At 44.7% G+C, this 24,798-nt stretch overlaps 2 protein-coding genes across 4 annotated transcripts in view; both read left to right on the forward strand.

Annotated features, from left to right (window-relative positions):
• Window positions 1-14,135, forward strand: part of zfc3h1 (zinc finger C3H1-type containing) — a 25,784-nt gene extending 11,649 nt beyond the window's left edge. Inside the window, exons 18-38 of the mRNA XM_020615792.1 lie at window positions 4-363; window positions 505-614; window positions 2,098-2,229; window positions 2,323-2,444; window positions 2,547-2,648; window positions 2,918-3,046; window positions 3,142-3,319; window positions 3,425-3,611; window positions 4,404-4,592; window positions 5,566-5,803; window positions 5,932-6,037; window positions 7,001-7,199; window positions 7,451-7,545; window positions 7,836-7,943; window positions 8,998-9,102; window positions 9,178-9,340; window positions 10,119-10,219; window positions 10,772-10,873; window positions 11,636-11,675; window positions 12,026-12,088; window positions 13,326-14,135. Coding sequence (XP_020471448.1) covers window positions 4-363; window positions 505-614; window positions 2,098-2,229; window positions 2,323-2,444; window positions 2,547-2,648; window positions 2,918-3,046; window positions 3,142-3,319; window positions 3,425-3,611; window positions 4,404-4,592; window positions 5,566-5,803; window positions 5,932-6,037; window positions 7,001-7,199; window positions 7,451-7,545; window positions 7,836-7,943; window positions 8,998-9,102; window positions 9,178-9,340; window positions 10,119-10,219; window positions 10,772-10,873; window positions 11,636-11,675; window positions 12,026-12,088; window positions 13,326-13,433 — 2,937 coding nt within the window. The 3' untranslated portion in view covers window positions 13,434-14,135. The remainder of the gene's footprint in view (window positions 1-3; window positions 364-504; window positions 615-2,097; window positions 2,230-2,322; window positions 2,445-2,546; window positions 2,649-2,917; window positions 3,047-3,141; window positions 3,320-3,424; window positions 3,612-4,403; window positions 4,593-5,565; window positions 5,804-5,931; window positions 6,038-7,000; window positions 7,200-7,450; window positions 7,546-7,835; window positions 7,944-8,997; window positions 9,103-9,177; window positions 9,341-10,118; window positions 10,220-10,771; window positions 10,874-11,635; window positions 11,676-12,025; window positions 12,089-13,325) is intronic.
• Window positions 14,136-22,558: 8,423 nt separating this feature from the next.
• ptprbl (protein tyrosine phosphatase receptor type B, like) overlaps window positions 22,559-24,798 on the forward strand; it is a 35,589-nt gene continuing 33,349 nt past the window's right edge. Inside the window, exon 1 of one of the 3 annotated variants that reach the window (XM_020615807.1) lies at window positions 22,559-22,837. In XM_020615807.1, coding sequence (XP_020471463.1) covers window positions 22,786-22,837 — 52 coding nt within the window. In that variant the 5' untranslated portion in view covers window positions 22,559-22,785. Of the gene's footprint in view, window positions 22,838-22,894; window positions 23,055-24,798 lie in introns of those variants that run through there. The other 2 variants (XR_002276228.1, XM_020615806.1) reach the window with 2 other exon arrangements.

The raw sequence follows: 24,798 nt of genomic DNA on the forward strand, positions 1-24,798 counted from the left end.
CTACACGACCTCACCCAGGATAAACTCACTCTGGACAACGAAGACGTCACAGAGGCCGATGATCACGAATCAGAGCCCACACCTGCTCCTGCTAAAGGCCCCCGCCGGCACTCCTTCCGTCAGTCCAGCTGCTCCTTCACCAAACCCAACCTTGAGCAGCTGAGCTCCACTCCAGCCAAAGACGGCAGCATCATCAAACCAGGTAAGACTTCGAGCAGCTCCAAGGCTCCTGCTGAGATGTTTGCAGGGCTGGATGTGGATGCGCTAAAGCTGAGGTACCAGCAGCAGGCCCGGCTGGGAGAGGTGCTGCTGAGAGAGCTACAGAACCACGGAGAGGATGTTGACAACCTGTCAACTGGACAGGTGATTACCAGAGCTTTTTTTATGTTCTTTTCATCTTGTGAGTAATTTTGCAGTGAATACATTGTCTATAAAATGCTATTTGGAAGACAATAGTACCACATGTCCTTGCTCACGAGTGTTATGATTTTTATCTCACTGTAGATGGTTTTAGTGGAGCTGGATGCAACATCGAGTCAGTCGGGGAGCACAGAGCTGAAGCCCGTTCCCTTTGGACCATATCACAGCCCGCTGCTAGTCTTTAAATCATACAGGTAGAATCCCCATCAACATGCTGCACATCTCACTTGGCAGTTCATTTATGATTCGTCCAATTATTGACATTGTATTATTTTACAACACTGAATCAAAGTATGAACACATTTGTATTTGTATTATATACAGATGTATCTGTAGTATAATAAACGGTTAGGGTTAAGTTGTATATAGTGATATAAATACAGCTGTACCTGCGGTATAAACCACATCTGACTGATGCTGAGTCTGTAATGTGATGGATTTTTCATCATGAAGACAAAAGCACTTTCTGAAAAAGCTGACGGAATAGCACAGGAAGGTTTTCTTGTTATAGTTCAGCTGACTTGGTCATGAAGGAAAAGTGTTTGTCATATGCACAGTTAGGATACCTGTTTCCCTGTACAATGAAATTCTTACTTTTCCATCGACACGAATGCCACAAAATACAAGTGAAATATAAAGTAGGTGAGCAATAACAAATCTAAATGGGCAATAACACAAATCTAAGGCACTTTAAAGCAGCAAGTGAAAGAAGCACAATAAAAATACAGCAAGAACACAATACAGAGAGAATATATGCTATGTGGGAGCCGTGAAGTGCAAATATTCAGTAGTGTGTGTAATTACGCATGTGCAAAATGAGTATGTAAACAGTACCGATGGAAGATGTCTGTGCAGATTCTGTCATCCAGGTCATAGTAAACTGAAAAAAAATTAGAAAAAACCAACTGGACTTAGATTTCTAGGTCGAAGACGTTTCACCTCTCATCCAAGAGATGTTTCAGACCTTTGAAGGCCAACAATGTCCCTTAACGACTGAGTTGTTGTAGCCCATTATCGGTGAGAGTCGTTACCTGTCTTTGAAACCTCCCCTGTGGACCGACGCCTATTGTCCTGGTGGACATGTTTGGGCAGAGATCTCAAAACAGGATTGTAGATGGATGACAAGTTGTGTCTTAGTCCGCCACCCCTATTTAGTGAGGGGTGTTCTGTTTTAACAAAAATAGCTTCCTTAACTCCTCTCTCAAACCAGTGATGTTCTCTGGAGAGGATCTGGACTTCACTGTCCTCAAAAGAATGTCCTTTGTCCTTCAGGTGGAGGTGGACTGCTGACTCTGGTCCACTGGAGTTGGCCCTCCTGTGTTGGGCCATGCGTTTGTGAAGCGGCTGCTTAGTTTCACCAATGTACAAGTCGTTACACTCCTGACTACACTTAATTGCATACACCACATCACTCTGTTTATGTCTGGGTGTTTTGTCTTTCGGGTGGACCAGTCTCTGCTGCAGGGTGTTCCCTGGTTTAAAGTTAACTGGGATATTGTGGTTGCGATGTACAGATGGAATTACATGAGGTAGATCCTGAGTCAAAAGAATGAGGGTTTCCCTTTGGCTTTTTCCAGAGAACATAAAGGATTGCAGTAATACGTGTATTACTGGCAAATGAGTGGTAACACTGACCTGGCTCTGCAGATGATGTATTTGACTTGTTGTGCCTCCTAGGTTCAGCCCATATTACAGGACCAAGGAGAAGTTATCACTCAGCTCTGTAACCTACAGCAACACCATCGAACCAAAGAAGTGTTTCTGTCGGTTTGATCTCACAGGAACCTGCAATGATGATGATTGCAGATGGTAAGTGAAAAGTCTCCTTTGGCCTCTCTGCTGACTTGCTGTGTGCCGTCTCTGTGGTGTTTAATGTTGGCTCCCTCTGTCTCTGTACTGCAGGCAGCACATGAGAAACTGCACTTTGAGTGGAAACCAGCTTTTCCAGGATATCCTGTCGTACAATCTGTCTCTGATTGGCTGTTCTGAGAGCAGCTTGGACGAGGACATCAGAGTCGCCACAGGTAGGCCAAAACAAATCATCTGCTTTGTAAAATATCTTGACCTTCGCTGTAGACTTGACTTCAGTGAAGCTCTGGGTGTTGATGTACTTCTCTGTTTTATAGAGAAGTATATGAAGAAGTTGTTTGGTGCAAACAAAGACCGTATGGGAGTTGATCAGACGGCTGTCCTCCTCGTCAGTAAAGTCAATGAAAGTAAACGGCACGGTTGGTGAACTTTTTATTTTTTCATACTCATCATCATCATCATAGGAGGTTCCCTGCTAGCCTAGCAGTTGGGGTGCAGCGCCTTCGCTGCTATGGCCTCGGTTCGAATCAGGGTTGCATCAGGAAGAGCATCCGGTGTAAAACATGTGCCAAATGTCAACATGTTGGCTTCCTGTGGCGACCCCTAACGGGAACAAGCCAAAAGTGACATTTATTCTCATTATCATAGAAACAGGTTACAGATATCTGGCTTCTTTTCTTGTTTCCAGTTCCTCCGTTCACCACCTGTAAAGACTTGAGGAGGTGGAGGCCGAAGCCGTCAGTACAGAGCAGCCGCAGTCCTGATGACGACAGCGAGGAGGAAACGGCGGGTGAAAACACTTCACCTGGGAAATGTGGTGAGGAGCAGCTTTATTGACATTCTTGTATGTTTAATTTTGTATTGATGCTCAGTCACTTACACCTGTGTGTGTGTGTGTGTGTGTCTGTACAGATGACTGCTCTAAGACCAGCCTGTCTGTCCTGGATGTGTGTGTTACATCAGAGGACAAACGTTATTTTGTCAGTGAGACAGACGATATATCTAATCTGGAGACCAGCATCCTAGAGAGTCCTTGTGACACTCAGCTGTGGATCAAACTGGCATTCAGATACCTCAATCAGAATGAGACGTAAGTCACCAACCAACTGATTCTGAGTTCTGGTTTATTTTCTGTTATTTAATCTCCAACTTTTCTTTATCAAATGAGAGTACAATGTTGTGTTTTCTTCTGTAGACCTGCAGCCGAGTGTTTGGAGGCTGCCTTGAACACGCTGTCTCGTGCTCTGGAAAGTAACTGTGAAAACCCAGAGGTGTGGAGCCACTATCTGTCTCTGTTCTCAAGGCGCGGCAGCAGGGAGGAGGTCCAGGAGATGTGTGAGATGGCTGTGGAGCATGCGCCTGACTACCAAGTGTGGTGGAATGTAAGTCCTGAGATTTATTTTAAAGACTGATGCTGTTACACTGAGTGAGCTAGAGCTCAGCCGTGTCTCACTCCGGCTGACAGCTCTATTGTTGTTTCAGTGACCACTGGAGCCTCTGTTCTTCATCAGGCAAATTGATAATATGGTTCATAGTGAATTTTGTGACAATTTTCTCGCTTTTCAGCATTAAAAGATGGGGTAGTGGGTGATTTGTACTTTATACTTGGATTAAATACAGTACACATCTCCTTGTTCTAAATATTTTATACTGCAATGTTCTTCCATATTAACCTGATAAAATCTCAAAACGCATTTCCCTTCTTTTTGTCCCTCCACTCACACATGAGGTTGGAGGGTCGAGGACTGTGTGACTTTATTGTACAAGCTTCATTGACCTTCTGTGATTGTACAGTGTTTTCATTAAACTGGATTATTGATGATTCTGTCAAACCACACTGTGATTTATGAAATCCCAATTCCATCGGCTGCAACAGTTTGGAAATGACTCCTGGTTAACATGTAGTGTTTGAGATGAAATCCATGTTTGAGCCTGGTTCAGTGTCAGAGACCAGACAAGGAGAAAATGGGCAAATGAGATTAACTATTTGGTAAACTCAGTATCATGAAAACACAGTGATGTTGAGCAGGAGACTGATCCAGTATTTATCACAGTATCATGGGATAGTAAAACGATGTGATGACCCTGAAACGGTGATCTTGGAGAGAAAAGAGAACTCTGTGTAGTTGTCACAGTTTTGGTCTTACTGACCGTTGACTATCTCCCCCCTGCAGTATCTGAACCTGGAGAGTTCATTCGATGGGAAGGACTACGTCTGTGACCGCCTGCTGCAGTTTCTTCTCCCTGAGGCGTCCTCAGTCGTCACAGAGAAACTGTCCTTCCAGCTGATGGAGGCTCTGCTCTACAGAGTCCACCTCAACCTTTTCACAGGCAGGATGGAGAGCGCTGTGGCCATTTTACAGGTGACGCATGATCTGAAATGACTGCGGTCATGTTCAGGTCAGATTGCCTAAAACACATCGTTTGTTGCTACTTGGTGATTTAGAACAGAGGTACCAAATGTCTGCTCCTTAGATGAAAATGCCAAAACGGACTGTCATGAAAATTACATTGAATATGTTTTAAACTGTGCTTTAATCAATATATTAACCAACATATGTTATTCAATGGATTATAAACTTTCAGAACAGACCACAGATTACAGGGACCTGTGTGAACTGAAGGACATGTTTTTTCTTTGTTTTAATACTCTGTATTGTTATGTTCGCCAGATGGCGTTCCAGACTTAAAGGGAACCAGCCATAAACTTTGCCTGCCATATATTGTGAAGATACACAGACAACATATTGTTTAGTGTCTGAGGGGTTATCAGGGCAAACCTGCTCAGGTTCTCTTTTCCTGTTTAAATCTTCTTCTCAACTTGATTAACGCCTGGGTTGCGTTTTTAGGGAGTTCCCTTTGTCCCATATATTGTGTGATGTTTAGACTAAGCTCTTTCAGACGACTCGGTACGCCTATGCTGACTTGTCTCCTTGCTGCAAGTAAACCAATCTCTTATTGAAAGATTCCAGTGACTTCGTTGCTGATTTGAAAATTCTTTTGACATGGACTTAACGTGTCAGAACCGTAAAGCATGAAATAAACTCGTGAATCCAAGAACAAACTCATCAAATAACATCATTTACATTTTGTTCCTCACCCTGTGGTTTATATCCCAACAGCTGATTGTAGAAAGTCATGCGGATGTTGGAGTGAAGTCTGTTGTTGAAATACAGTTTAGGATTTTATGCCTCATTGATGCAGTATGTTGTAAATGTGTTGGATTTAGACAGTTTCACATCTGTTCCTGGACAGTTTGATTTTAAATTAAAAAAGAAAGTAATCCTCTGGGATCAATAAATTATAAGAGGTTTTTTTATTTGGTTTTGGTTGCAGAATGCCTTGAAATCAGCACACGACAGGAGTATAGCTGACCACCTGACAGCCAGTGACCGGGCGTTGGTCTGGCTCTCCTACATTCACCTGACTGAGTTTGACCAGCTGCCGTCCAGCCTGTACGACCCGGCAGAGTCCGGGCCGTCCAGACTGGTCAGCAGAGAGCCCTTCCTGCTGCCGTGGAGAACGCCACAGGACATCAGCACACCGCTCGACATCCTCATCGCTCTCTTCCAAGGTACTCAGACGAAACCTGAACCAGTCAGGCTGAACGCAACATAGTCATTGTTGCTGAGCCTTCAGGTTATTGTACTGATCCTAGTTTGACATTGCAACCTCTTTTCTGTGATGATGTTTCCCCCTAAGATGCCATCAGTCGATGCAGTGATGCTTCTCTGTCTCAGAGTGAGAGGACGATGGCCTGTCTGCCTCTTCACACCAACCTCATCTTCCTAAACAAACTGCTACAGAGGTGAGCTGATAGTGTTTTTGTTGCATCTGCAGCAAGGAGCTGACTGAAATCTAATCAGAACCACTGACTCATCTGATACAGAAATTCTACTTAAAGGGCACGATGTATCATTTCTAGTGTGTGTGTGTGTATACATTTTTACACACCTGCCTGCATCATTCATGAAGGATGTTTATCAACTGTATGGACCAATGCCCCTGTTTGATCTAATCATTATTTGTAGTTTGTACTTAGATTGTACTTTGTACAGGGGAGTAATATTGTCAGCATTTCTTATTTTTGACATTGAAAATGAGACTAAACATACTTAAGATAACTATAAGAAAAAATTATTTACAACCAATAAAACTAAATGATAATGTGAAAGACAGACCTCTCTTATTCATATGTTGATTTAGCTGCTGACCTGTTGCACTGCCGCTGGTAAGAAACATCTGACATTCAGTAATGTCCTGCCTCTGTCAGCTGATGTTGGCGCGTCTTGGAAGAAACAAGTTTATGAGCTAAACTCATCTACAGCCCACTGGGAATTAGACAAGACAAACAAAGTTGAGACAAACAAGGAAATTTCAGGACTAAAATGAGTTTTCAACTAAAACTAACAAATGTAAAACAACTAGACTTGCAAATAAATCAGTGCTGTTGCACGTGTTCACATGCTTTTGTACACAGCTTAAGATTTAGTGTTAATGTGTGGAAAGGGTTTAATAGTTTTAGAAAAAGTGAGATTTTATTTGCAGATTCCAGTTTTAATGCAGGGACATCAAATTTGTGCAGAATATCTGACATCACCTGTCTTAAATGAAACATGCAGCCTCTTGGATGTGTTGATTGGTCAAACCACTGGCAGCTGGTTTTGAAGTTGTGGCTGGTCAGTGTGCATTATGCTTAAGATGTGTACAGTGTGCTTTTCTGATTGTTGACCTGCGTGAGCACAGCATATAAAGATGTTCTTCCCTCCAGGTATGATGAGGGTGTTGCTCTGTGCGAGCCTCTGCTGGAGTCATGTCCCGAGTCGTGCATCCTGCGAGACGCACTGGCTGACCTCCACATCAGGCAGGGAAACGGAGGCCAGGCGGTCAGCGTGTGGCTGCACGCTCTGGCCGAGTGTCCCAACAACGCCAAGGTCTTCTACCACTCCTGCAAGTTCCTCATGGCTCAGGTGAGCTCACGCATTCACAAGGTTTGTTAATATTCAAAACCACCCGATTCAAAGTAAAAACCCGTTAATATGGGGAGCTTTGTGATTCAGAATGAAACCGAATTGTTACTCAATGTCGAACTTTGAACTTGCTGTCTCCCTTGTCAGAACCAGAGTTTTGCTCCCTGTTCCTGTGACACTGACACCACTCTGTTGGTTTTCACTGTGAGTTCCAGAAGTGATTGTTGTTTTCCTGCCATCTTGTTACACAGGAGCAGTCGAGTGCCATCGTTCCTCTGTTTCGAGGATTCATCCTGTCGCTCTGTGAGGACGAACAGAGTCAGAAAAAACCTGTGGAAGTCCTGCGGTACGTTGTCTTCAAATGGATCTCGAAGCACACGCGAGAGGATGAAGTTTTGGCTTCATACACATTGAGGTTGAAATAAGAATCAGGACACGAGTTTTGCAGTTCAGGCAGTTTACCTTAACAAGCTTGGGTGAATGTTGCGCAGAATTACAGCAGCATAACAAGGTCCAGCCTTCACAGAGTCATTTGGGCACACGTGGTATTTGTAGTCGCTGGAGAAATCCTTGACATACAAATCATCACATTTTTAAACACATTAAGGAGCATTTGTTTTTTTTTTATCCCTCCAGCCACATCCTTGGTTTTGCCACAGAGGAGCTCCTGAGAGGTCCAATCATCAAGAAGGAGCTGGAGGAGCAGCTCAGTGAGCAGACCCCCTACCTCCACCTGATTCACTGGTGTGTGCTGATTTTCTGTTTGGATGTTACCCCACAGCTAAAACAGACCCGTGGACACTGTAGCTGAGCCTGACACGCATACATTCTTCCACTATCTACACTGCTTATTCCTCAATAGGGCCGTGGGGGTCCTGGAGCCAACCCCACCTGACACTGGGCAAAGGCGGGGTCCACCCTGGACAGGTCGCCAGTCTATTACAGGGCTGACAGTTAGAGACAACCACACATACACCTAACAGCAATTTAGAGTCACCAGTCAAACTAAGCTGCATGTCTTTGGACTGTGGGAGGAAGCGGAGCAGGCACAGGGAGAACATGCACTCCGGAACCTTCTTGCTGTGAGGTGACGGCGCTAATCGCCATGCTGCTGTGCCACCATGTGCATAAATTGTTTCAAAAAACAAGAGACCTGATCTGACTCCATCAGTTCAGACAGACCCTGATAGAAACAGGCTGCTGCTGTGGAAAAAGTATTATTGAGAATTATTTGGGCCTGGTCTGACCCCAGTCCCAGGTCAGATGTGAGATCCTCAGAACCGAGTAGATCTGTGAAGACTGCAATTCAATAGTAGGAAAACAAGACGAAGGACATTTGGGAGATGTTTTATTCACAGTTCCTCACAGGAGCACCAGAAAACTGACCTATTGAAAGTTTGTTTTATCTGCTGAAACTTTTTTACTTTGTGATGTGACATCGTTAAAGTTCAGCATGTTGAGCTGTTAGTGGAAAATACATAGTAGTCTTCTAAGGCGACAGAAGGAAGTGAAATTGTGCTGATGTGAAACAGCTGTTGAAACCCATAGACACCGTTATCTTGTTGTTTACCAGTTATTGTAAACTCCCACATTATAATGGATTGCCAGCTTTTATAAGTATTTGTTTTAAGCTGGGGGATATATTCATATTTGCTGACCAAATGAAGCATCAGACCCACAAAGGTTCAAGAAGTGAGCTGACGGCACTGACATATCTGATGAGCTCTGTAGAGTCCCTGTGATGTATGGATCCTCCAGGCCAAGCTGTGATCACTGAAGCAGTGTCTTGTTGTTGCAGTCGCTGGCAGTGGCTGTACGGCTCTGTGGAGGAGACGGTGGATGCCTTTGAGAGAGCGCTGGGATCAGCCATGCAGCTGGAAGAGCTTCACACACTGTGGTTGGAGTGAGTGTCACCTGCAGGAACCATTAGGAAGTGTTCTCCAATGGAAATAACTTCTGACCTTTCCTCTCTCTTCAGTTACCTGGTATTCAGTTGCAGTCAGCAGAGCCATGGAGCCCCCAGCTCTCAGTCCAAACTGTTCTCAGATCTGGTCCATCGCTGTCTGAGTACTGTCCCGTCTCGACTGGAGGTCCCCTTCAACCCTGCAGAGTTCTGGAGCTGCTATCGCTTCCACAACAAGGCAAGATGTCATTCACCAGGCTGCCGCTTGTCTGTGGTAGCATGAGACTGACCACACCCAGAGATTTGGTGCCAACAGTCAGTGACTAAAACCTCAGATCAGACACAGGGTGACACATTGCAGCTCTACACAAACAACTGACATTTTGACCATAGTCATTTCTTTACTTACTGGTCACTTTATTAGGTAAACCTGTGCAATTGTTTGTAATTCAGTGCAAAATGTCTGCCTTAACATCTGTTTATGAAGCTCAAAATGTTTCACACACGTCGCTGGGGAGGACAAGAATATAGACGCCTCTAAACATAATGTGGTCCAGTACAACACCACCTTTAGTTGAGGCCTCAATAATAAACATGTAATTGAATTTATACATTTCTGACAATTTCACTAAAAAAAAAACGCAACATTTTGAGCTTCATAAACACAGATGTTAAGGTGGAAGTGTTGCACTGAATTGTATACACCAGCTATGAACCCTGTGATCCCACCAATAAAACATTGATTTTATTAAAATACATGCAAAGATAAGAAAAAGGAAAAACTTCAGACTATTTAAAATTTACAAAAGAAAAGCTGTAGCTGCTTTTTAAACAAATTTACTGAAGTTGTGTGTATCCGACACTGAGAACAGTTTTACTTGTATAGTAACAGGGCTAATGTGACATGTTGACACAGTCGGCACCCGAGCACCCTCTCATACACTGTGTGAGACCCAGTGCTTTGCTCAGAAGCACCTGGGCAGTATTAATGTTTGTACACTTCACTGGATCTGCAGGTGGTGACTCTTTACCTGAGGTGCCTGCCACAGTCCCAGCATGCTCTGGTGCTGGAGAGACTGCGATACGCCATGCCCAACAACACTGAGCTGGGCCTGAGGTACACACACACACACAGTCGTCTTTCTATAGCTGTGAGGACCCTCACTGAACATGCAGCCCCTGACACTACCCCAGGTTAGAACCAGGTTTAAGTTTGAACGCTAAAACCAGCCTGGACCCACAACCAGGCCTTTGAAGGGGTGGGAGCCGGACAGCATGTCCTCACAATGATGGTACTGAATTAGATTGTCCACACAACTATAGAAAGACATGTACACACACCTGAACACAAGGGTAAGTCCAGCTGCAGGCTCTGTATGAGTTTGAAAGCATTGTCAGCTGCATGCGTGGGATGATGCTGTGTAAATGCCTCTGACTTTCTGAAATACTCTGAGCAGGTAAATACTCGTCAGTGTGGGCTTTGTTCTCTACTCGCTGTGCTTTACATCAGTGCAGTCGGCTGTAATCGTCTGAGCTGCAGCTCAGTCAGTAACCAGTGGAGGACCAGACCTGTCTGTGTGTCAGGGGACTGCTGCTGCTCTTGTTGTTGTCGTCATCGGTGCTCTCTGAGTTGAGTTGTTGGTGTCAGTGCTGATCTGTTGCTGCACAGGTTGCTGCATCAGGAGTGGCAGGACGGAAACATTGAACATCTGAAATTCCAGGCCAGGATGTTGTGCAGTAACTCTCCAAAGTGTTTGGCCAACTGGAAAATGTAAGTCCAAAAGAAAAACCATCTCTCTGCTAAACAGGCTGAGAGTAACACAAAGAGTCAGGATGTAGCTTTTAATTCTGTCTGAACACTGACAAAAACAGGTAGGTCCAAGTGTTAAATCTGGTGATAGTTTTTCTTCTTGTCAACAAATGTGTGAAAAGACCAAACCAGCAGTGAAGGCGTCCACTAACACACAGTGTGCATCACATCCTGACAGCTCCTCCTGAGTCAGGCTTTATATTGCCACACCCAGTGGTTTTATGTGTAAATTCCTACAAACTGGTCGTGGTTGGACTCTTGGGAAAAGCAGAAGTTAGACTCACATGTGTACTAGGTCAAAATTCAGCAGTGATCACTTGTGTTCGACCGCCATGTGAATCCTGGGGCTGGCTGACAGCAACATATGAAATCGGACTGAAAGGAAGGTTAATGTTGCATCTACATCCACGGTGTTTAAACTGTCCTACCGTTTCATGACGGGCTGCTGCATTTCCCTAGTGTGTCCCAGCGGCTTTTGTCTGTAAAGCCCTGGATTGTAGCTGAATCTGGTTCATGAACCAGTTTCTTCCAAGAAGTGCCAACACCAGATGACAGAAACAGAACGTTACTGAACGTACGATGGTAGCTTATCATCATCGTCATCGTCTAGATCTGACTGTGGGATTTGTTGACAATAAGTGAACATTTTGACCAGGCTGACTGATTCAACATGCACTGTGTTGTCAGGTGTCAGTGACCAAGTATTTGTGCTGTTTCTCGCAGAGCGATAGCTGTGGAGAGGGAGCTAAAGGAGCGATCAGAGGTGAGTCAGTGAAGGACGGCTGTGACAGTTCACAGGCTCTAGAGGAAGTCAACAGCCTGACACACACAAACACATGTAAAAATGAATGACGTTTGTCCTGTAGTCTTGGCTGATATAGCTCTATCAGGTTGGTTTTTATGGTTGGTCATAGTTTCATGTTTCTCCCCCTGCAGGTTTTTTTTTTGTTTGTTTGTTTTTTTTAAGATTCTTGATTTCAGACTTTCTTGTTATGATGACAATGTGACTAACCCTTCGACTTCATTCCGCTGCTGAATTGGCACAATGCTCCGATGTCTGGTGGTGTTTTCTCCCCCTCTCCCTTCTTTTATCTTGTTTGTTTGTTTTTGTAGGTGCGACTTCTCTATCAGCAAGCCCTCCAAAACCTTCCACTGTGTGCTGCCCTGTGGAAAGATGTAAATTACCCCCTTCACTTTCTCTTTAACACACACACAATGTCTCTCACCCTGTTTGCACTCGGTCACTTCATGTGTCTCGGATCATCTCTAAACATGTAAATGCACCGTCGGTGTTTTGTCGGGGTCACATGTTACTAACAAGCACCTCACCTGGTAACGTCTGCTTCAAGTTTCAGTACACATCATCACACCTGTCCTGTGAGACCCTCCCTAGAGCTGGGCATCGAGAACAGTTCCAGATTGGAACTCGTGCTCGCTTAACCGTCACCTGGCACAACCTCCCATGTTGAGAGCGACCGTCCTACTTTGCTTTTCCTCTGTTTAGAGAAGGGGTGGGCTTACACTCCCAGCTGAGCAGAGGCTGTGAGGGGCCACTCCACAGTGCACCAATCAGCCAGTAACAGAAGCTGTAGGAGCAGTTTATCAAACAGCTGTTGATCCGAGCAGAACACAGACTTCTTCATCACTTTGCCCACAGTCCGCTCACCGAAGTCCCTGTTTTACACCAACAAAGCGTGCAGTGGAAACAAACGCAGAACCTGTTATGAGTGTTACCCGGCTCGACGCATTTCAGTGGGTTCCTATAATGGAAAAGCCCCTAATGGCAGCTGTCGGGGTGCGACATTAGGCTGCGGATGAACAGTCGGTTTTTGAAGTTGTGCTGGAACAAGGAAAACATGCAGTGACTCTGACAAGGGCCAGACCGATGATCACACATCTGGGTCAGAGCAGCTCCGACGCAGCAGGCGTGCGGGGTGGTCAGTACCTACCATGGTGGTCCAAGGCCCAAGTGGGCACTCGAGGCTCTATGATGTGTGGGGAGTGAAGGCTGGCCCTTCTGGTCTGATCCCACAGAAGAGCCACTTTAGCACAAACTGCTGGAGAACCTTATGCTGGCTCCGAGAGACAGGTGTGAGGGCACAGTGCAGAGCAGCCACAGACCCTGACCCTGTCCAATGGGGCACATGAGCCTCAGAACTGGACGCTGAAGTAGCAGAGAGCATGGCCCAGTGGTTGAGAACAGGTGTGACGCATGATCTCGGTGCTCGTCAGTCCGTCTGGTTTGATCCTGAGGCGCTGAAGTGACCGAGGCCGCAGGGTTTTGTGGTTGATGCCACATGCATGTTCACCTGCTGTCCTCCCCCTTCTTTCTTTTCACCCTCCCTCCCTGTTTTTCTTTCATGTCTTTCCCCGTTACTTCTCTCTCTCGTTTCCCCTGTCTCTTCCTCTCCAGCGCCTCCTCTTCGAAGCAGCAGAAGGAGGTAACTCAGATAAGCTGCGGAGGCTGGTTGACTGGTGTCAGCAGGGGGGAGTGACTCTGGTCATGGGCCGAGCGCAGTGAGAAGACCCCCGACTCCTCCTCCAGCCTCTCGCCTCAGCTAACTGCAATCATTACTGTATCACAATAATTAAAGACATTGGCTGTAGGTGATTGAGTGACGAGGTAAGACAGACCCCCCACCCCACCTCCAGGACACCCCTGAGTGTCCACATCAGTGTGGACCTGCTTATGTCCCGTCATGTGTACGTAAGTATCGACCTGCTGAGTGCCGCAGTCTCTCTCTAACTTGCATCCTCCCTCTGTTTGTATGTCACTTTTCATTTAGAGCTCATTTCCCTCCCTTTTATTTTAATTTACCTGAGGGGGGTTTGGGGAGTGGATGGACCATGACATGTCACTGTGGTGTTTGGACTCCCCCCTCCCCCTGTGTGTGTGTGTGTTAGAGGATGTCTCTCCACCCCCACCAGTAGCCATGCTGCAACACGTGCACGCTGTCATTTCTTTGTGTCGCAGAGGAAACCAGGACTTGGTTTTGTTCGCGGATCAAACTGAATATGGTGTTTTGTATTTGGCTCGCTGCGTCGGTCTGAGATTGGGAGGGACTGCCCCAGAGACTGATCCCGGCCGGGCCTGGTGCCAGGAGCACTACTGTTAGACAGTCAGGACTCACTAACATGCTCTCGTGTGCAATTTGTCTCTTTTCTTTTTGTCAAATTCTGCCATATAATGATTAAAAGAGTATTAGCAAGGAGAGGAAAACTACGTCCTTCCACTGTTGTTTTTTATTTTTATATGTTGGATTTAAATGTTATTAAATTCTTTTTTAAAGATGCAAAAGTGTCTCCTGTGTTTTTGTTTCACACGAGTTTTCATTATTGATCTGTTGATTATTTCTTTAATCAGTCCGTTTATCCTTTTAGTCTTTAAAATGTCAAGTAGTGGTAGAGAGAGATGAAGCCTGAGGCACAGGTCTGGTCTGTTTTAAACTGGGGTGGGGGGGGGGGAACTCAAAGTACCTGTACAATACTGTTGGTAGTGAAAGTCAAAAGTCCACCACTCACTGTCCTATATGTAGTTCAGAGGTATCAGCAAGAAAGATGTCAACTCTCACATATTTGTCATTACTACTGCTGAGTAGTTTATTTATAGTAACTAAAAAATGTGCGAGTTGACATCAGCTCCATCTTGACCAGCATTAAGCAAACACTACAGTGATGGTAGTGATATAAAACCACTCCCAGGACAGAGGTGAGGCCACTCCAGTTGGAGGGAACAGACCTGAGACCAGCACAGGCGGCAGCTGCAGCGCCCCACTTCCCACCACCTGTACTGGAATGAGAACAGGGTTGGTCAGACCTGCAGAGGAAGCAGCTTGGGGGTGTCGCTAGACATAAAGCTCTACTGGGGAACAGGCCCCACATTATGCAAATCAACTATTTTTCTTGAAACGGCTACTGGTAAAGATAAAAATGTAGACATGTTAAACATACAGTATTTACTTCAATATTAAGAACATTATCGTGTTTTAATGGCATAAAGGTCAAAGTCTCCCTGTGTTGCATATTTCTTTGCATTCTACATTTCACAATAGCTAATTTGACTGTCAAGCAGCCTAGTTTATCCACAAACCATTAATTAAAATCTATATCATGTTTTGTAACTCATGAAGCACATCTCTTCATTGTGCAGTGGCTGGCTGGTGGGGACACCTGTCTCCATAGAGGTCCCTGCACAGACATCTTCCTCCACACCTTCCCTTCCTGCCTCAGGTTCACTTGATAAATGTCTAAAACATTTGGACTGTGTGACAAGAGCATCTCATGTGTTATAGGCTATTCGTTAAATGCAGAATGAATAGTCCAACGTTAACATAGACCGCTACATGTGATGTGCAGGCCACTTTATTAGGGACACATTTACAGTTGTATACTCTCTAAACCTAGGTGGGGAGGACAAAAATATAGAGACATCTCTGAATATAATGTAGTCCAGTACATCACCTCCTTTAACTATAATAAACATACATAGCATAGGTACAGGCTGCAGGTGAGGTAGCGACGCTGATCTCCATCAGCTGATCATAGTGTTTCCAGAAAAGAGTTGATTCTTTCACATTAAGTGACAGGATGTTTCTGCTTTTGAACACAGAGTGAATAGCCTGTACCACTGAGTGAACACTGCCCCAAAGAGCCCAGACACCGGGACACAGCCTTAATATCAACTGTGATTGTATGGGTTTTATTTAATCTGGTCATAAATCTACACAGTCTAGAATAGGGGTGTCAAACTCATTTACACGAGGCCCACATTAGCACAATGGTTGCCCTCAAAGGGCCAGATTAATAGTATAAATGTAATGTAATTTAAAATAAATTAAACTACTCCTTATATTGTTAAACTTTGTGTATTCATTACTTAAAGTTACAAATATTACATATGCATTTGCATAGATGTAAAAATAAATGTTCAGTTTAAGAAACCCACATTACTCCATCAATCAACAATCAAACTATTCAAGTAAATCAGGAAAATATCAAAAACAAGTTATGATAGTAACTTGATTCAAAACTTTTTTTGTCACAGTCAAGGGAACTACAGCACAACCAACAAGTGTGACAGAAGCATCATTTTACAACAACAACAACAACAGTGAGGTGATGCTGCTTATCCTTGAACACACCAAGTAGATCCCTCCATAGACACCATCTCACACACATTCTCATCCATAGATCATGTTCTGAAAATAACAAACACAAAACAAAATGCAAGCACAATCATTAAATTGCACACATATTCTACTGTTCTTAGTCTTGGTTGAAATACATTCCATTTTAATTCAGGTTTTTAAAAATGCTTATGTGCTTTCTGGCCGGATGTCTGACACCGTTTTCCCCTGGCCAGTATGTCAATGTCTGGTTTTAGGTCTTGTGCTGCGGCACAAAGACATTGACAGAACACGAGCTCCGTGAAGTCGGAGCTGTGGCGTCAAACCAGGGGCCAGTAGACGGTAAAATCCTGGAACTTTGCTCTCAGGCCACTATCGCTTTGAAGCTCAATGAACTCCATCTGAAGGTGATGGGGCGCACTGCAGACCTCGGCGGTGAAAAGGTCGGTAAAGATAGTAAAACCAGAGAAGCGCCGATCAAACTCATTCATTAACCGGTTCAGTTTGGTAGCCAACCGAGGAACTGAGGCTGAGATGCTCTGACAAACAGAAAAGTGGGCGATTTATCTTTTCGTGGACATTTTGGGATCATTTGTAGAGATTTCTCGATTCCACTTAAAGTGGAGAGATGCCGTTACTTCGCGGTCTAAATGCATTGTGGGAGATGTAGTTTATGGTCAATGCACGCTTTAAAACAGAATATACTCATTTTAATATATATTTGCACCTATTATGCTCTCGCGGGCCACATAAAATGACGTGGCGGGCCACATTTAGCCCGCGGGCCTTGAGTTTGACACACGTGGTCTAGATCAAGGAATGATTTTTCAGGTCTGAGTGATTCAGATGTCCTCTCTGCTGAGTTTCTGATTCATAATCTAAAGCTGTGGCTGCTTGGAGGAGACGGGGTCCACATTGTCTGGCCACAAACAGACTGCTGTTCACTGCTCTGTCGGACTCTAGTTTGTTTCAGCCATTCTTTTTCATTAAAATGGCTTTGCAGTTGCAACATTCGCTGTTTCAACCGTGGCCAGTTGTGTTTGACGTTTTGTCATATGATAAAGTCATATGATAAACTGGTCTGTTTAGTTGGATGAAACAGTCCTGAGAGGATCTCGGTAGTGGGACTACTGGTGTGTGGAGGCTTTAACACATTATGAAAATAGATTCTGGGGGCAAAACTTTAGGTTTGTTCTAAATAAAATCAGCCGGTATAGGCCTACGTAAATGTGACTGATAGTAGTTGGACTGATTGTTTCTCCTGACTTTCCAGCTGTGTCCACTAGAGGGCGCCAGTGCGTAAGCACAGAGCCATTGAGAGACTGGCGGTGTGCGGTGGACTCAGCTGAAACACGCGCACCTGGCAGCGCCAGCATGAAAAAACCTGTGCATTGACACAGGTTATGGATAAAATATTTTTAAAAATTCTGCTTTAATATAAACTAAGTTCTAATGTTTATATCTTGACAAGAGTGTGTGTGCCAGTTATTTCTACTCAGTTTAAATGTTTGAGGCTTGTCATCTGTTTTAGGGCAGCAACTAATTATGTTCATTATTAATTAATATGCCAGTTAATTCTTTAATTCATAGATTAACTGTGATCCAAAAATGCCTTTTGTTGTGACGAGCAAGATGCCAAAACTGAAAGAGGTTTGTCATTGTTTAGTCTAAGAAAACCAGCCAATATTAACCTACTGTATGAGCAGCAGAGTTGTTGCGTTATGTTGCATCACATTATGTCCATTACAGTAGGTTGTGGCCTTGCCACGGTGCTGAGACTGCGACTTTCTGGACCTCCTTATGAACTGTGATTCCCAGTCCAGTCAGGTGTTTCTGGTGGCTCAGCCTCTCTCCCTCCACACCTGTCATCACTCACCTGATCAGGCCCAGGTAAATATGGCCGGCTCCTTTGTTCACTGACAGATCGTCCGGTGTGCTCACCTCTTACCTGCAGCTTTGTGCTCTCCCTGTGTTCTACTGAGCACAGTGTTCTTATATTCATTGGTGTTTTCTCATGTACGCCCTGTGTGGGCCTGTCCTGGATTTACTGCTTGGCCTGGACTGTTTGCATGTCCGACCTGTTGCTCCTGTGTGGGTCTGTCCTGGACTGTTTGCATGTCCGACCTGTTTCGGATGCACTCTGCCCTTGGATCTCTCCGCTGGACTGACAGTAAGCACACACACACAGTCGTAAAGCTTTTCGCTGCGGGCTGAGTTTCTGTACAGGACACTTCCTCTTTCTCAGCCAATCAGTGAGATAGGACCTTGAATACAGGCCCAGACTGTGAGCTCTGACCTCTGTGAGGAAAGATAGATGTCTGAACTGTCTGGATGAAGAGGTGGAAAACAAAGTGAACACGCTAGTCCAGGAGAGTCCAGGTCCTCTGGGTTCATCTGTTCCACATGAGTTTCACTGTGTGTGCACGGAGACTGGTTGTCAGATCAAGTCCCAGTTTCCTACTTGGTCCAACCTTTAAAGGTGTGAAAACATGACTGAAGAAGAGTCAGCATTTGAGCATTTCTTCCAAAAATATTTTTAATGTGTTGAAGAAAAATGCTATTGTAACTGGGACTACTTTGGGAACTCCACGCTGCTCTCTGCAGACCCTGGTTAAGACCTGGGTCAGACATAGGGTTAAACAGTCACCACCAGGTAATGAAGGTATAAATGTTATCCAGGTAGACAGATTACTTTGGTTTATTACAGCAGCGACTGTAACAGGCAGGAAAAGAACATGTTTTAGATTAAACTGTATATAAAAGTTAAACAGACTATAAAGTAGAAAATAAGTACACTATCATTCAAAAGTTTGGGGTCCATCTTCCATTTTTCCAGCTTTTATTTTGATGCATAACCAGTTCAGGTCCAGTCAACAACTTCAACTGGTACAAAGTTAAGAAGCAAACTGCCAGGGGTGAAACAAAAGTCACCAACAACTAAAACAGTGTAACTTCCATATGAACCAGGCTTTTCTCAGGCTCCAGTAGCAGGTGAACGTCCATCTTCTCTGCAGCAGTGAAGTAAATGAAGCCACAGGTCCCGACTGTGGTTGGTGACTGACAGCAACAGATTCTGTCTGTACAAAGGCAGAGCTGGATCAGACTGTGTTACTGCTCCCTCTGAAGCATCAGGCCATGAACACAGGGAGTCAGAGCTGCTCAGGGTTTCACCCTGTAGCAGGAGAAGGAGCTACAAACTGTTCCAGGCTGTGGACAAGGACAGAACAGTGATGGACCGGCAGCACAGGGTCCAGACTTTCCAGGTGAGGAGTGAAAGCAGAGCAGCCAGGTGGGAACATCTGAAAATAGTCCCCAGCAAAAGTCTGGTTTCAGTTGGGCAGGGGATGAAAGAACAGATAAACACAACATGCTGTAAAATGTAGTTTCGTTCAGTAAGGAGAGAGCAGCAGGGAGTGAATAAGAACATTATTGATGCTGACGTCAGTGATTAGACCCTGTTGCTTCTCACTGGTAGAAGACAGCAGAGTCCCCCGGGTGTAGATGCTGGTACTGGTGGAGTCAGAAGAGGGCAGATGGAGCTTGCTTGGATCACCCTGCTGGATAAGGTGAGGTGTAGGTGTGTGTGTGTGTGTGTGCACACTCCCTTGGTGAGCTGGGCTTGTCCTAAACTGTGCTGCACTCGGGGTTAAACACCACGACTTCCTACCGAGGGTGGAACTTCCTTCTTGTTAATCAGCTACAGAGCACTTTTCAACAGAGGTTAAACTCACAAGTGAAGTCACATTTTGTCGTGACACATCTTTTACATTCACCACCACCAGGTCCCCAGGTTTTTAACATATAAATATAACACATAACACATATAAATACTCAGCTTAAACATATGTTCACATGCATTTGACCATTTGACGTAAATAATAATCATGATTCAGGCTCATGTGACTTTCAGATATTTGAAGACAGGCGCTAACAAGGCTCTGTTGGCCCCAGTGTGATAGCCTGTCCTTTCATCTGTCGCCCGCTGTATACATGAAATTCCACATTTCAATTAAGTGTTTTATGTGAAGCAATGAATTTTTAAGAGTCTGAGCAATAATCTGACATATGTCCTGTTTGGATATGTCCAGATAGTTTTTGAGTTCATGGGCTGTGGCTCCGAGTTTGCTCATTTCAACAGAGACCGAACCAGTTCACTGTGCTGCTCACAGCAATGAAAAAGCAGTTGTGTCCCAGTTAGTGTGGACTATCCACAGACCTCACAGTGAACAGCTGCACATCCCAAACATGTCCTGATAGGAGACTGAAGCCTGAACAGACCCGTCACTTGAACTCAACTGTGTATTTATGGCCACTTTAACGTACAAAGCTTTAAATGAGTGTTACAGATGATGAGGATGTGGGGGCTGGGTGGGCAGGGGTTCTGCCCCGGCTCAGCTCAGACCGTACTGACCCCAACCCCACCTCTTGACTCTATCCAGACTGGTCGGGTCCTCTGGAACGTGGCCCTGCTGCAGTCTCTCTGTGAGACCAACAGCCTGGAGGAGACAATCAGGTGAGAACAGTTCAAGACCTTAAAATCTGTTTTGTTGCTTGTTATGCTTGAATTCGCCCTGAGGGGGTGTGTGACAGCTCCTGCGGGTTCCTCGCCGTACACCTGCTCTGTCCGCTGGGGGGACTTTAACCCTGAGGCCTGCCGAGGTGTCTGAGCAGCACCAGCTTGTTGTGGTTGGTGCAGGATGTGCAGTTGGATCGCTGTGTGAGGACGCTACAGTGGGGACAGGGACAGACAGGCTCAGCATTCAGCTCTGACATCTCCGAATGCTTCTCACTTAAACAATCAGGGAACTGACAGCCGTCCTGAGCCGGCACAATGATGCTGAGACCCAGATTATTGAACAGCTGATTGGAGCCAATCCCAGCCAGCAATCGGGCAAAGGCAGGGTACAGTCCAGTCCATTGCAGGGCCAGAAGGACAACATCTCCTTCTGAAATGTTTGTTTCCATCCAGTCATAGCTGAGCTGCTTCTAAAAGGACAGAGAATGTCAGATATTGTTCTTATACGTTCCAATTTGCTTCATACATTTAGTTTACTGCGCTTTGTTGTGTGGATATACTTATTGTTTTCTGTTCTTTCTGTTCTATGATATGGCCAAAAAAATCAAATAAAACTGATAATAAAGTCATCGTCACAGCGTGCTGCTGCTTTCTCCTGTATCAGAGCAGTTTTCTCCTCAACTGTCTAAGTGTCCAAAAACAGATAATAATTTAATGTTAATGCACCAAAAGCACAAGAATTTTTTTGTTGTTAAATATTGTCCTAGTATCTCTGACTACATCCTCCAGTCGTGGACTAACACTCTCTATCGTCCAGGAGAAATTCTCTGACTATTTCAGCATTAATCCCAGAAATGTGTGTATTTCCATGTGTCACTCCACGTCTGTCCTTTGGTCTGTGAGACGGCAGGAAGACGAGCCACCTGCAGTTTGTCACTGATGGTCTAAGCAGGTATCATGACCGCCCCGAAAGTCCGTGAGCCGGTCTGAGTCCCGTGAAGGTCCAGGTTGGGATGTGAACCCGCTGCAGTCAGGATGTGGTGGGTGGAGATGCTGTTACTGCTCTTTCTTCTCTTCCTCCTGACAGGACAGGATGGGGTGGACTGAGTGCTGGAGGAGCAGTGTGCCTGCAGATACGAGTAGGAAGAAGGACAAGGCTGCTGACCCGGGTTCTGGTTACAGTCAATACGTCAGATCCTGTGTTTCCTCAGTCACCAACATGTCTTTATTGCAACTATGAACAGAAATGTTCCGAGACATTCTGAAGAGGGAAACAGGGCACTGCCCTTCACTCTTGTCGCTGCTGTGCTGTTGTTCGTGCGTTAATATTAGTGTGAGCACGAGTGCAGGCCAACACAGATCTGCACTGCACATTCCGGTACCGTGAGACAGACGCGCGGCTCTGCTTCCACCTGTACGGAGATCAGCACGCAGCACGCAGAGAGGCTCTGGCCCTCAGTGAGCAGCCTCCAGCATCAGTTAGTCCGGTGTCACTGAATCCCCCCAGTGCGAAGACCACACACTCGAGTTTAGTAAGGAAACTGGCCCTGGCGGTCTGAGGTACTCTGGCCTCTGACAGAGCTGAACTGGCAGATCCTCAGAGCTTCAGCACCCGTGCCTTTCAGGAATAACTAACAAAACTGAATCCTTTCAGCATTCCATTTTAACTACATCAGTATTCTCATATTTTCACTGTTTGCTCCAACACATCCCTCTGTCCGCCACTCTGTAAAAAACAGCCTCCGTCTTACAAGGAGGCAAACACAAACCCAGTGACCACATGCCCGACTTGACATCAGCGTGCGTAAATAACGGTTTGTTGGTTACCAGAGGATCAGCGACTGATCTTGTCAAACCCGGTTAAAGCTGCTTTTACACCTCGTGTGTGACTTTGAACCAAATCTGGATGAAACAGGACTTGAGCTCTTCTTCTCTCTGAGGATTAGTTTTTGATAAAAGTGTCAAAATGTCTGCATCACGGTGTTCAACTAAAGAGGCCGTGCACGCCTCCTCTTCCTCAGGTTTACCAGAACAAGTCAACATGTGCGATGACTGTGGTATTTCCGACAGACGTCGGTCAGCAGCTCCTTTACTGTGAAACCTGCACAACAATTGAATAGAAGGAAGCGCTGCGCACTGACTTTTCCTCCCCACAAAGACGCACTTCCCTTCAGCACTTCCATTCCACTCATCTGAAGCTGGAGGACGCGTGAACGCTGCAGCACAGTAACATGGACGCCCTGCTTTTGGCTTTATTGATCCTTCTGAGGCTCAGCTGTGTGTGTAAGTACAGTACTACTGCAGTGATGGTGTGTGTATGTGTGTGAGTGTGTGTGAGCAGGACATAAAGACAGAAGCTCATCTTTAGACAGACACATGTAGCGTGTCTCTGTGCAGCAGTTTGTGATGCGACAATCATTTCAGCACAGTCCACACAGGGACACGGGTCCGGGTTCTGGGGTACAAGTGAAGAAGTACAGGAAAAAGAAGGCAGATGACTGTAAGTACTTTCTGAAAAACCCTGTGTAAATGTCCTACGACCACAGGAGTAAAAGTACATGTGGCTCGTAAATTAATAAATAGTCATTTATTTCTAAATCTCTTTTAAACACAAAGTCATTAACCCTTTATCCCCTGACCTTTTGTCTAATGCCCTTGTTCTTACATGCAGGTACACACCTAGTATTTTTCTGGTGACCTGCAAAAGAGGATGTAGTATCTAGAGCCTTTACTTCAGTAAAAGTACTAATGCCACTTGGTGAAAATACTTCATTACAAGTAAAAGTCCTGCACTGAAAATGTTAGTCGAAGTTTTTAAGTGTAGTCAGGAAAAAGTACCAAAAGTATGAGAAGTACTTCCTGAAGAAATGTGAGGAAGCAGCATTTTCCTGTTGGAGCCGAGGTGGAGTCACTTTGGTAGTTTTTTATCAGCTAATGGTTGTTTTTATTGTTATTTATTAATCTGATGATTATGTTCTCAGTTACCTGATTGATTGTTGACTGTAAGACCTATAGTGCAAGTGAAAACCTTAAAATACAAATTTAAAAAATAATAAAGTAGCCCAATTAAAAGCAAAAGCAACAAATGGGTACATCTGAGAATCTGAAACTGTGAAGTGTGAAACTGATTTTGCTTAAAAATAACTTAAAATCATCAAATTAATTGTCAGTTTTTTTCTATCAATCAAATAATTGTTTGAGCTGTACTTGTATATTCTGTAGTTTAATCTATAACAAAGTAACCTCCTAATTAGTGGTGGAAGAAGAACTCAGATCATTTACTGCAGTAAAATCAGAAATACCACAGTGTAAAAATACTGTAAGTCCTGCCTAATGAAAGTACAATTACAGTACAGCATCAAAATATCCAGTGAAAATGCGACTCCGCGGTGCGGCCTACGCCACCTGTCTGCCTGTTGTTATTGGACTGTAATGACTGGGTTAGGTGTAATGATGAGGGTTAGGTGTTAGGGTAACACCCTAACATCTAACCCTCGTTGTGAAGGTGAGCTGATGTTTGTTTATTTACATACGTTCCGTCACTGACTTCACTGACTCTTCCTGTTTGTGAAATGAAAACAACAGCTCTTCGGTGTGTCTGTGTGATCACACTCACTATGTTGTAATATTGTGATCACACTGGTTGTAGTATTTTCAAAATCCCTCTCTACTCGTTCCGAAGCAGAAGCTGTGAACATTCAATTCTGAATCTGTGAGAAACTTGGATTTTTGCAGACAAGCCTGGATTTGAATGATACAACAACATGTGGCATTTTCTTCAGCAGCAGACTTGGACAGGCCCAGACAAACCTGTGAGCGCTGTGATTTGTCGTATCAGTGCCAGAGACACCTGCAGCAGATGTAATAGCAACATGCTCATTACTTATTATGTAAAGGATAAAACTAAGTTTCCTAAAAACTGGGACATTCATTGAGTATCTGTTAAATAAATAAATGTGAGGACCAACATTCTCATCATGATCAGAAGTGTTGCTGCCTTTTGTCGCCGTCATCCATGGTGTTTTGTTTAGTAAAGTTAAATTTAGACACTGGAAATCGATGACAAGACTCTGACACATATGACGTCCCAGCAGCTTCACTGTTCTCCATCACATCAGGCTGAATGTGGCTGTTTCTCTCTCCGGGGAATGTTTGATTTACACAACTCGCTCTGTTTCTAGGAAGTGAACACAATGAAAAATGTCTGTGCAGAAAACAAACAGCATCTGCAGAGGTGGAAAGTA

This window comes from Monopterus albus, unplaced genomic scaffold (genome assembly GCF_001952655.1).
Source record: "Monopterus albus unplaced genomic scaffold, M_albus_1.0 scaffold170.1, whole genome shotgun sequence".
Taxonomy (NCBI): Eukaryota; Metazoa; Chordata; class Actinopteri; order Synbranchiformes; family Synbranchidae; genus Monopterus; species Monopterus albus.